Consider the following 13,760-nt stretch of genomic DNA (forward strand, 5'->3'; position numbering starts at 1 on the left):
TAGTTTTGTATTACGACTGGGGGAAAACCAGTGTGTGGGACATACAACAGATATGACTAGTATGGTATATTGAACGTATACAGAGAAGGGCAGCACAAATGGTCACATATTTGTTTAATCAATGGGAGAGTGTTACAGAGATACTGAAGAAAGTGCATTGGCAGGCTTTTAAAGATAAACATAAAATACCTTGAGAAAGTATATTAACAAAGCTTCAAGAACTGGCTTTAAATAATTACTCTAGGAATATACTACAACTCCCTATGTATCGCTCGCATAGTGATCATGAGGATGAGATTAGAATAATTACTGCATCCAAAGAGGCACTCAAACAATTATTCTTCCCGCATTCCATAAGTGAATGGAACAGAAGAAACTGTAATAACTGACACAATGGGACATACCCTCTGCAGTGCACCTCACAGTGGTTTGCAGAGTGTAGAAGTAGATGGCACTTCATACCGCAAGAACTTCTATCAGTCTTGTGGCCAGCATGGAAGCACATTGCAGAGCTTACGCTGCCGTCCATGCTCACCACACGTCGTGTTAAGAACCATACCCCATCTTTTGCCATGTCCAGGGGACCATCATAAATCGCAATAATTTAAGTGTAGTTATTGTTTTTGAAGAAAAGCGTCATTTCTGTTCCTCTCATGCCTATTTCTCTCAGTTATCTTCTGTACTATGTTTTAGCAATTATTTCTATGTATGGGCCAAGTTTCATTGAGCTATGCTACTTGACAGTGGCACATCAAGCTAAAATTACTTTCATCCTGAAGTTTAACACAACAGTGTAGATGCACTAAGTAATCAAATCTGACACAAACCCCTCTTGGTTTAATGCAAGCATTCAAAGAATGCTCCGAAAATAGAGAATACTGCTGTCTTGCTATACAAAAGATTGCAGAAAAATTGCTGGATAAAACTTAATGCTAACTTGTATTTCTGTAAGAATTACTATATATGTAGCAAAGGATAATTTCCATAGTCATATTCTGGCAAAAGATCTATGAGAAGTCCAAGGAAGTTCTGGTCATAAGAAAGATAATGGACAGATCCAAACCATCGATTCAGGATCTTGTGGATTAGCATGGTTTTGAAACTGAAAGCAGCTGATGTAAAAGCAAAATGTGAAGTGTCACAATTGAATAAGGATACTACTTGTACCTACCAACGTCTGGCGGGCCCACACAGTCACAAATGATATATATTCGAATAACACCCACAGTTAAGTGTATCCAAAGCGAAAATTGCACCAGGCAGTAACCAAATTCCTATTAGATTCTAAACTGAATAAGCTGCGAAATTAGCTTTTTTTCCTAGTTCATATTTATTGAGACTTTCTTGTACTGTGAACAGATGCACTTAGATGACAAAATACTGCGTCACTCGTGTAAACGTACGTATTAATAGAATTACAGACCAATATCCTCAAAGTCCATTTGTTGCAGGATGCTAGAGCGAATTATAAATTTTAAAATTACAAATTTTTTGAGGGGAAAGTAAATTTTCCCAGTCAGTATTATTTGGGAATAAACCACTCGCTTCAAATGCAGCTTGCAAATGATAGATGCTGCCAAGTGCCAAGTACAAAGAATTCACCATCTTACAATTACCAATTGTATTGGACAATACGATCTTATAGAGTATATGCAACTGTTTCGGTAAATATTTGACTAATATAACCCAGTACGACAGCGAAAGTTCAGTAGAAAAAGTACACTACATCATGTGGCCAAGAAAGTGTAACAGAACTGTTAATGTTCAAAATATAAATTGTTCATATATGCTCTCTAGTATGTGGCACCAATAAATTAATACTTAATGTTATTTTACCTTTTTAAAATCTCGCCTTTATATATATATATATATATATATATATATATATATATATATATATATATATATATATATCGCCCTATTACATTCGTTTACTTGTAAATACTCGTGTGTGTCACACCATGAATGAATAATCGTGAAGTGTGAAAAGTTTCTTTGCGAATACAAATAGTAATGACATGGTGAACGGGAAAAAGTGTATCAAGAACCAGTCACTACATAGGTGTCAGTCTTTCTTATTTGCGTAGCTTTGACTGGTCTTCAATTGCTCTTAATTTTGTTGTTCCCTAGGTGAAATAATACTGCAAGGCCTACTCGTACATCTTACTTTTATTGTTATTTGTAATGTGGCTGAAATCTAATAAAAGGCAATATTAAAACATGACAAGGAGAACATTTTTTGTTCTTTTACATTTCAGTTCCACTGAACTGGTAATTTCTTAAATTCATTTCGATTTCATCTTTTATTTCATTTTGATTCAGTTTTACTCACCAAAAAATAACTGTGGATAGAATAAAACGTCTACGTTTTTCTAAACGGTAGTTTCCTTACAAGCTTACAGTATGAGTTGTATATGATTTCAAGTAATTGTTTCTTTATAATTCAGATTAAATGGCCCTGAAACTGTTAGAAATAGTGATGTGTGGCTTCTTCACGAAGTCATCGCAAAATTACGCAAATGTCATCTTTACTTTAAAAATTTCAAACAAAAAGTTATTTCAAATTACTTTAAAAACTCTTTGGAATGAAGTCACTAGAAGCAGCTGCTTACTCAGTGACGTTTATACTAGTTAATGATTCTTACTACATCAGTGAGTTTGAAGTTATTTTGCTAATCTGGGGCATAAATTATATTTAGGTTGATCAGTTTCAACTGTTTACATTTTTTATGTTTAGGTATGGCTAACATTTTCTTTTACCTGTTACAGGATCATTATACCGGCAGAAGTCAGCGATATTTGATCCTGCTCTGGTCTGTGTGCTGGGGCTGGAGGGGCTTCAGAATAATTAAATTTTAAAATAAAACAATTTTAAACACTTTGAAAATAAAAAATTTAAACATACATGTCTTGATAATTTTTTTCACACCATTTCCATTGTGATATTTATTTAATTTATTAGGTTCAATAAATTCAGATTAATAATTATGTAGCTTAAAACAGGCTGTAAATACCAGGCTGTATTCCACGTGTGTAGATACAGCTGGAGCCAAACTTGATAAGTCAAGCTTGAAATATAGCTTGAACTCTGCCAACTTTGATGTTTGTTTCAAGCTTGAATCCAACTAACAGGCCTGAATATTCCAGCTTTGATCAAGCTTATATACTTGAACTTTACATCTGGAAACAAGTTTGAAACCGGCTTACTGTGCTATCTGGGTACAGGGTCAGCAACACTGTAAAATTGTTTGGTGACAATGTCCGCGAGAAAGTAACGTCGTTGGACAGTTGTAAGAAAATGCAGAGGTATTTGGGAAAAAAATGCTCTAATGACAGCTCTCTTTAAATGCCGATAAGTGCAAGATAATAACCATAACAAAGAGAAAGAACCTGATACTATACGACAGAAAAATAAATGGTGATCATCTAATGGCCACAACAAAGACCCCGACATCAAACGAATAAAGAATAAACGGTGATCATCTTAAAACACGTCACACCATATAAATATTTAAGGGTTTATACTAAAAACTGCTGTGATACATAATAATTGAGTAAATTCTGTACTATGTAGGGAAGACGAATGGAGTTTGTTGCACAGTTCCTGTCAGGCATCTGTAAGGGAAATTGTTTATAAAGCGTGTAGATAGTCATCTTTCACTCATAACACAAAAGAAATAGTGTAGAGCTACCGTACAATGGATCTTCAGCCATGCACTATGCAGAGATAAATGAGAATATTTGTGTTTCACTACCTCATTCAGACGCTCAATATATACAGGACTTGGTTTGAACATGCTGAAGCCAGAAGCTCTAACTTAGAAGCTGTCGAGTATTTTGTAAGACTTATTGACCATATGTTATACAAGGATTCAATAGTTACGTAAATTCGTGTAAAAGCCTCTTACAAAAATAGATTATCTTCAAGAAATAATCATATGCTAAGAGCAGGCGGAAGGTTGTAACCATTGCCGAAATTTTTCATTGGTATTAATCACGCGTATCAAGTGAAGAGAACATCAAATATGGCAGAGCCATTGGGGCTGCAGCGCTTTTATCTGCTCGACTACAAGAGAATAGAGGAAAGTAACAATGTAACTGATTTTTCACAAACTCTGAGGACCAGGAAAGAGTATTATAAGAAATGTCGAGGCTCTGCAGATTTTAGCTTCATACTTTTATTCGGTACGTCGATACAGAGACTTCTAGTAAAAATCGAAACGTTAAACATAGGAATCCTATTCACTCTACAACGCAGAGCATACAGCAAATGGAAACACTATATAACATGGAGCACACTCCTAGAGAAGGCGTTAAGATTAGTGCTACGGGGCGTAGATCCATCCCGCATTGTTGCGAATGAGCCGATTGTACTTCTGTTGAAGCTTAGATGTCGTCGACTATAAGCTTGATTCCGTTCTATTAGATTTCTACTCATGAGTTCACCTAACCAGGTAAGAGCAGAATTTTGCTACTCACGCGGATTGAGAATCATAGAACAAGCGAATTTATGCCACGAACGGAACGCCTGTTGTGCACAGTCGCAAATTTTTTACGCCTTCTAAAGATTTTCTTCCTGTCTAGCAGCCGATCCAACAATTTACAGTTGCACTACAGCATGATAAACAAGTACGTTTTCTAAACATGAAAACGAATTTGACACTGTGTGACGCCAACTGCAGTTTTGACAAAAGTAAATGTTTTTATGTAGAGTGTTGCATGTATTGTTGTGTAACAATCATCTCTTAAGCTTCATCCAAAAACATTTGGTGTTCATTTCAGTCAGCTGTTTAACACTTACGCTGCAAGTAAAGCTGTTGGAATATTAAACGGAATTATAATTCCATGATTACAGTGTTGCCAGTGATTGAACTCAAAATAAAAACGAAGCATCCAGTTTATTGATCACCAGCTGCATACTTATATAACTGTTAAAGCCGACACAGGGTCTAGTGCCTTGAGAGTCCTGCATACGCCAGCAGTCCATACATTGTCGTAGGTAATGTCAACATGCTGTATTTGACTATAAAATAAGGTATTTCTCGGACAGACACTTAGCTGTAATTCGCCCCTTTTCACTTTTTAGCTGATTATTCATTTTGTTATTGTTTCAACAGCTATGGCAGGAGGAGTGAAACGGAAGGTTACAGTTCATTGGTTTCGGCATGGCTTGCGCTTACATGACAACCCAGCCTTGCACGAAGCATTGAAAGAAAGTGAAGAATTTTATGCAGTATTCATCTTCGATGGAGAAAGCGCAGGTAATCATAGATTTTCATAAACAACTAAGTTGGACCAGTGTCATGCTGTGTGACTAAATGAACTCAGAATTATATTTGCACTGTCAAAGCGATAGTATCCCACCTTTTCCATCCACAGATTGAAAATGGGATTTAGAATTAGCTGATGTGAAAGTGACATTATAGCTAATGTTGTCTAGGCATTTAGTTTAATTATACACTCCCTAGAGACAACATAATTTTCTTACTCTTTCAGATTAAAGGCATTTGCATTAAGTCAGATAAGGGTTAGTTTCTTAGATCATTACAAGAACCTACTGTTATAATTAGAAACTAATCGGTTTAGTTTATTATGTTATTTATTTGCACTTTGACCATTCATTACAACAGTAGACCTGTAGGACAAGTCAGATAAATACAGAAATAATATATGCATAACAAGTTATAGAGTAGGATATGATTAGGTGAGGATTAAGCAGGAAGTCGTGCATGGTTATATCAATAGAACCGGCCCAGCATTCATCTTAGCAACTTTGGAAAACCCAAATCAAGATGGACGGATGTCCTGCCCTAATCTTTCTGTAACCATCTCACCTGATGTACAATCTGGAAAAAAAAGAAAAAATTGAGAAGATAGTCCATGAGAAGCTTACATCATGCACAAGAAACATAATCAGTGATATAACTAGAATGTAAAGCTTTGTTATGTTATACTTCTGAAGAATATAAGCTTTGTAATGTTATGCTTCTGAAAAATATAAACACAGAAACATTTGTCAACACTATATCCATCACAACTATTCTTGCAGCTGATACTTTTATCTGAGGAGGTGTACTTCACTGCATCTGAAGTATAGAAAACAGAAAACCCACACCAGAAACATTCATGTGCAAATGCACACAATTCATAAATGCTACACCTTTTAGCAGAACAAAATGTACTCAACAATAAAGGAGGGCTTAATATTTCTGCCAGCTAACATATTCAGTTACACTGTAGAAATGCTGTTTAGCAAGAAATGAGGGCACTGATAACCTCACTTTTGAGTGCCTATAAACCACATAAACATAACAATAAATTTTTTATCTCTGCCTTAAAAGCCGTTTCCAACCTCTTTATATGTGTTGACAGTGCATTATAAAGAATTGCAATTAAGTTGTTCATACTTAATGAAAATCCCTAACAAGCTGTTTTGGCATGCACACAGGACAACATGAGTTAAACCCGATTCACAAGAAGGACTTGTGTTCACAACTAGTGGGTTGGAACTCCATATTTGTAATCAGTGAAGTTACAGAGCCTTATGTAAATGGCTAACTCTTCCATTTTACATTATGAATAGTTCTTGTTTGGTGATGACGGCATCTACAACTAAATATTTTGATGACAGTACTGTTCCAGTACCTTAAAACAGTGATGTGCACATCTATTGCATAAATGAGTGTGACATGATGTGAAATGCTTGTGACACAGTCCTTGATTGAAAGCTGTTTGCATTTTGGAATCAAAATGATTGAAACACTGACATTTCAGAACTTGTTTATCACGTAGCCATCATTGTGATTTTAAGAGGGATTGTAGATAATAATTAATTATTCTGAGCTGCGCTTGTGCTTTGGCGATGTTGGTTTTGTTACTGCTGTTATCTTCAGCAAAAGACTGGTTTTGTGCCGTTCTCCATTATAATCTGTCCTTTGTGAGCCTCTTCATCTCTACACAACTACCACGACCTGCATCCATTTCAACTTGATTGTTGTATTTTACCCCTGATGTCCCTCTTCACTTTCCACCCTCGCACTTCTTTCCACTACCTGATCAACTATTCGTTGATGTCTTGGGAGTTTTTTCCATCTACTGATCCCTTCTTTTAGTCAAGGTGTTCCAGATTTTTTTCTAAATTTCTTTTCTCCTCGATTTGATTCAGCACTTCCTTATTTGTTGTTCGATCTACCCACCTAATCTCCAGCATTTTATTTTATATTTTTAGCATTAACTTTGAAAAGCTTAAAGAATGTCACTGAGTTTCTGGAAGGAATATGGAGTAATGCCAACTCCAGTGCCATAGTCGTCTGCACTAGGTTCCTTGCTTGATGATCCATGGCACAGACAGCCAGATTGAAGTGGTCTCACAGATTCTCGATTGGGTTTAAATCCAGGGAGTTTGGTCACCGGGGGAGTATGACAAACCCTCCTCGTGGTATTCGATTCACGAATATACACTGAGAGCTATGTGACATAATTGCATTGTCCTGCTGGTGTAACAAACAAACTGCATGTAGGATTGGACATGGCCCCCAAGGATAGATGCATTAGTGTATTGGCCCTTTGTACTTTCTAGAATGACAAGATCACCCAGGGAATGCCAGGAAAACATTCCCCAGACCATAATACTCCCTCTTCCGGTGTGGATCCTTCCAATGATTGTTGCAGGGCCGTACGTGCCAATGGCCATCTGTCCAATTTAGCGTAAAGTGTGATTCATCTGAGAAGACCACCTGTTGCCACTCACTGTGTAGCCAGATGTGGTATTGGCAGGCAAATTTCAGCCTTTGTGGCTGATGCACAGCACTCAGCACGAGTGCATGAACCAGGTGACTGCTGCAGAGGACTTTAGAGAGCAACATTCGCAGAAAGGTCATTCAGGAGGCTCTGTTGATAGTCCCTTCATTCATCTAGGGGCAGTCAATTCACACCTGTGATCATCAGTGGAGACTTTAATAATCCAACAATCAATTGGGAAAATTACAGTTTTGTTAGTAGTGGGCGTGATAGGACATCCTATGAAACTTTACTAAATGCCTTCTCCGAAAATTACCTAGAACAGATACTTAGGTACCCCACTCATGATAAAAATATATTGGATCTAATAGCAACAAACAGACCTGACCTCTTTGAGGAAGTCTGCATCAAAACTGGTATCAGTGACCATGAGTTGGCTGTGGCAACAATGATTACCAAAGTACAAAGTATAACTAAAACAATCAGAAAGTTATATATGTTCAGCAAGCTAGATAAAAAATCAATAGTGTCATATCTCAGTGATGAACTTGAAACTTTTGAGCACAGGTCAGGAACAGGTAGAGGAAGTCTGGCTCAAGTTTAAAAGAATATTTGACCAAGCACGGGAAGATATGTAACCAGTAGAACAGTTCATAATGGAGGGAACGTCCATGGTATACAGTCAGTGCAAAGAAACTTCTAAAGAAATAGAAATTACTGCATAATAAGTGTAGAACAAAGCGCAGGGCTATAGATAAAGAGATGCTGAATGAAACGCATTTGGCAGTCAAGGGGACAATGCATGGTGCCTTCAATGACTACATTAGTGGAATACTGTCAAATGACATTTCACAAAATCCAAAGAAATTCTGGTTGTATTTAAAGGCTGTTAGTGGCATCAAAGTTCGTGTCCAGTCCCTAGCTAATGAGACAGGAAAATTGAGGGTAGCAAAGCTGAAAAGCTTAACTCCATTTTAAAATGCTCCTTTATAAAGGAAAACCCAGGAGAATTGCCCCAATTTAATCCTCATACCACTGAAAAGATGAATGAAATAAGTATTTGTGTGTGTGGTGTTGACAAACAGCTGAAATCGTTAAAATTGAACAAAGCTCCAGGGCCCGATGGAATCCCTGTCAGATTCCATGCTGAATTTTACAGCTGAGTTAGCCTCTCTTCGAACTATAATTTGTCGTTGATCTCTCGAACAAAAAACTGTGCACAGGTCTTTGAAAAAGGCGCAGGCCAAATCCATCTACAAGAAAGGTAATGGAAGTGATCTACAAAACTACTGTCCAATATCCTTGACATTAATTTCTTGCAGAATCTTAGAACACATTCTGAGCTCAAATGTAATGAGGTATCTTGAACAGAATGACACATGCCAACCATCATGTTTTCCAAAAACATTGATCATGTGAAACCCAAGTTGCACTTTTCTCACATGACATACTGAAAGCTTTTGATGAAGACAACCAGGTAGATGGGGTGTTTCTTGATTTCCAAAAAGCATTTACCTCAGTACCACATCTTCGATTATTATCAAAAGTACAATCGTATGGGGTATCAAGTGAAATTTGTGACTGGATTGAGGACTTTTTGTTGGGGAGGACACAGCATGTTATCATGGATGGAGGGTCATCGTCAGATGTAGAAGTATCTGTGTGCCACAGGGAATTGTGTTGGGACCCTTGCTGTTCATGTTGTAGATTAATGACATTGCAGACAAAATTAATGGTAAAATCAGGCGTTTTGCAGGTAATGTGTTTATCTACAATGAAGTACTATTTGAAAGAAGCTGCATAAATATTCAGTCTGATCTTGATAAGATTTCGAAGTGGTACAGAGTTGACAACTTGCTCTTAATGTTCAGTAATGTAAAACTGTGCATTTCACAAAACAAGAAGGTAGTATCCTAAACAATAATATCAATGAGTTCACTGTTGGAATCGGCCAACACATAGAAATATCTGGTTGTAACACTTTGTAGTGATATGAAATGGAGTGGTCACGTAGGTTCAGTTGTGTGTAAAGCAGATGGTAGACTTCAGTTTATTGTTAGAATACTGAGGAAGTGGAATCAGTCTACAAAAGAGATCCTAGAATATTGTTCAAGTGTGTGGGACATACAACAGACGTGACTAATAGGGGATATTGAACGTATACAGAGAAGGGCAGCACAAATGGTCACATGTTTATTTAATCAATGGGAGAGTGTCACAGAGATACTGAAGGAACTGAAATGGCAGACTTGAAGACCGATGTAAACTGTCCTGAGAAAGTCTATTTACAAAGTTTCAAGAACCAGCTTTTAATGATTACTCTAGGGATATATTAAAACCCCCTACGCATCGCTCATGCAGGGATCATGAAGATAAGATTAGAATAATTACTGCATGCACATAGGCATTCAAACAATCATCCTTCCCACCCTCCATAGGTGAATGGAGCAGGGTGAAACCCTAATAACTGGTACAATGGGAGGAACTGTCTGCCATGCATCTCACTGTGATTTGCACAGTATGGATGTAGATGCCAGCTATGGCTTGTGGTGCACCACACCCACTTTTGTGCCATTTTTGGATAATGCCATTTTGTGATGCATGGTGTTCTTTAATCATGGCAGCATGCAAACCCATAGAAAGTTAGCCATTTTGGCAGTGCTTCCACCCTTGGCTGGAAAGCCAACAATCATGCCCTTTAGGATGTCAGATAGATCGGCCCATTTCTGCAGTATGACAACGACTGCATTGTTTTTCGTTTCTCGCATCTGTGTTTTATATCTTAGAAGGACCACAGGGCTTTACGTGTCTGACTTCTAGCATGGATTTGATGATGTTTGGAATGATTTGAGAGTTTGTCCTCTAGTTATCTGACATTGTTTGGATGGCCAACAGCTCGGTTTGAATGGCTGCCCCTATAGTCTCCTGCATCATCTGCATCACTGCAGGGGCCACAACAGTGGCAGGCTGTTCAGTTTGTGTGGCTGTCTGAACATGTGTTGGTATGGTTGCGGCCTTCTCGTGATTGGTTGCAGCGTGTTCTGCAACTGTGAACATCTTGGCGGGGTTTGCACTAGCTGCAGTGGTGCTCAGTGTGGTGCCTATTTCTTCACTGGTGAAATGGCAGCCAACACAACTTCTGCCGACAGTGGGTTGGCTAGCCACACAGACATCTCGGTGATTGGCACTGCAGCACACAGCGTTAGGTCTCTAACTCCCACTCTCAGTGGGTGTTGGGTGCCTCCTCTCCAGCACCACATTGGTGTCCCTGTCTGACGGTCACTTGCTGCAGCTGTGTCTTTGATGTAGTCTCTTCTCAGGGGTACCTTGGTGCTTGCTGCAGCTGCATCAGCTTGCCACAAGGAGGCCATTGCAATTGGCACATGTGGGGCAGTGTCAGGATGCCTTGGGCAATGTCTGCTATTGTGTTCACTTGCGCTCAGCAGTGGTAGCATTGCAATTATTTGTCGAAGTCCTTGATCAGTTTCTAGGCCCAGGTGGGCCTCTTGTCAGCTGTACCCCACCAGAAGCCCAGCTCGTCAAAGTGGTTGACTGCCTCTCATCACTCAATCTGCGAAGGTAGACCTCAGATTGAGCACCTTCAGGTTGCATCAGCGGTTGTTTCTGCTCTTATTGGTAGTTGGCTTTTTGATTGCATGCTCTCTGAAGCCCCTGGCCATGTGCTGTGACTCCTTGCTGTTTCTGATGCAGGCTTTGAGAACTTGGCTTTGGCTGACTACTCTGATGCTGTTTCCTGCCTTGGCTAACTGCGTCACGTTGGTGCGCATATCCTTCCGTGGAATGTTGCCAATGTAATGGGTGAACACCTGCGGCAGGCCTTCTTCTACTGGGGTGGGTGGGGGGGAGGGGGGCGACAGTTGGTCGCCCCTCAACTCTGTTTTGGCACTTTCTTCATCTTTGACTGGTGAGAGTGGCCAGTCTGTGGTGACAGAAGATTGTGCTGCTGCTGTTTCCAGCTTGCCTGTCTTGGTGTCTTCTTCAGTGGTTTCTTCCACATGAGAAGGCGAGGCTACACCTGTCTCCTCTGGTGCCTGAGGCTACCATTGCACGTTTTGCCATTGGTGCCTTCTTCTCGTGTCACCAAACATTGAGACTCGACAAGAGTCGTAGTGCGCTGTGCAGTAGCAGTGATGTGCACACTTTGATTGCTCGAGCCAGCCTCTGTTTCTGCATTATAACAATGTGTTTTCCGTGCCCCCCAACATGCTTTATATACTCTCCACTGCTAGTGCTGCCACCTGTGATCTTTGAGTGATTACTGCAGGTTGACATTAAAAATAGATGGTAATTATATTAATGTGACTGGACTTGTATATGAGATCTCAACAAATTCTTCTCCTACAGAAATGCTTTTCTTACTGTTGCTAGTTTGCATTTTATATTCTCTCTACTTTGGCCATCATCAGTTAATTTACTTCCAAAATAGCAAAACTAAGCTAATAATGCTTGTAATTTCTCGTATCATAATCTAGCTCCCCCAGTATCACCTAACTCAATTTTAATTACTTTTATTGATGTTGATCCGATGATCTCTTTTCAAGATGCTATCCTTTCCGTTTAACTGTTTTTCCAAATTCTTTGCCTACTTTAAGAAAATTACAGTGTCGTTGGCAAATCTTAAAGTTTGTATTTCTTCTCCATGAACTTTAATTCCCTTTCCAAATTTCTTCTTGGTTTCCTTTAAGGCTTCCTCAATGTACAGATCAAATAACGTCAAGGGTAAGCTACAACCCTGTCTCATTCCCTTCTCAACTATGACTTCCCTTCCATGGCATTTGACACTGATGATACCAATCTGGTTTCTGTAAAAGCTGTAAATAACCCTTCAGTTCCTGTATTTTATCGTCACTGCCTTCAGTATTTCTTAGAGTGTAGACCAGTCAACATTGTCAAGAGCCTTCTCTGAGTCTCAATAGCTATAAACATAGGTTTGTCTTTCTTCACACTGCCTTCTAAAATATGTCACTTGGTCAGTATTGCCGCGCATGCTTCTACATTTCTCCTGAAGCTGGAATCCACCAGCTTTTTCATTCTTCTGTGAATAAATAGTCAGTATTTTGCAACCATTACATTAAACTGATGGTTTGGTAGCATTCACACCTATCAGCTCCTGGCTTCTTTAGAACTGGAGTTATTGCACTATTCTTGAAAACTAAAGGTATTTAGCCCATCTCATATATTTTGCACGCCAGGTGAAATAATTTTATCATGACTGGCTTTCCCAAAGGTGTCAGTAATTGTGAGGGAACATTGTTCCAGAGGCCTTGTTTCCACAGGTCTTTCAGTGCTCTTGTCAGCTTCTTCTCACGGCATCATGTCTCCCATCTTATCTTCACCTACTTTTTTTCCCTATTCATTATGTTGTCCTCAAGTTCTTCCCCATATATAACCCTCTATATGCCTTCCACCTTTCAGCTTTTCCTTCTTCACGTAGTACTGGCTTGCTGTCTGAACTCTTGATATTCATCCAGCTGCTTTTCCTTTCTCCAAAGGTCTCTTTAATTTTGCTGTAGGTGACATCTATCTTTCCCCTGGTTATGCAGGCTTCTACAGCCTTTCATTTGTCCTCTAGACATTCCTGCTTAGCAACCTTGCACCTCCTTTCATCAGTTAAATTGAATACTTCCTGTGTTATCCAGGGATTTCTAATAGGCCTTGCCTTTTTACATGTGTTGTCCATTGTTGCTTTTCAAATTTCATCTCTCAAAGCCACTCATTTGCCTTTTATTGTATTTCTTTCACCCATTTCAGTCCAGTGTTGCCTGATGCTCCCTCTGAAACTCTCAACAACCTCTGTTTCCTTCAATTCATCCAGATCCCATCCCCTTAATTGCCTACATTTTTACAATTTCTTCAGTTTCAGTCTGCTGTCTGTAAACAGTAGCGTGTGTCAAATATGGCGCTGAAATATCTAGTTTACCATTATTAAATCAATGTGAAAACTTGCAATCTCCCCAGGTCTCTTCCAGTATACAGTCTTCTTTCGTGATTATTGATCC

The 13,760-nt window shown here is 38.9% G+C and overlaps 1 protein-coding gene across 4 annotated transcripts in view; it reads left to right on the forward strand.

The window, feature by feature from the left end:
* The first annotated feature begins 4,311 nt into the window (after positions 1-4,311).
* The window catches only part of LOC126235973 (cryptochrome-1), a 120,494-nt gene continuing 111,045 nt past the window's right edge, over positions 4,312-13,760 (forward strand). The window contains exons 1-3 of one of the 4 annotated variants that reach the window (XM_049944947.1): positions 4,312-4,454; positions 4,856-4,999; positions 5,118-5,261. In XM_049944947.1, the coding sequence (XP_049800904.1) occupies positions 5,120-5,261 (142 nt within the window). In that variant the 5' untranslated portion in view covers positions 4,312-4,454; positions 4,856-4,999; positions 5,118-5,119. Of the gene's footprint in view, positions 4,455-4,567; positions 4,694-4,782; positions 5,036-5,117; positions 5,262-13,760 lie in introns of those variants that run through there. The other 3 variants (XM_049944948.1, XM_049944944.1, XM_049944946.1) reach the window with 3 other exon arrangements.

Source organism: Schistocerca nitens, chromosome 2 (assembly GCF_023898315.1).
Source record: "Schistocerca nitens isolate TAMUIC-IGC-003100 chromosome 2, iqSchNite1.1, whole genome shotgun sequence".
NCBI classification, from domain to species: Eukaryota; Metazoa; Arthropoda; class Insecta; order Orthoptera; family Acrididae; genus Schistocerca; species Schistocerca nitens.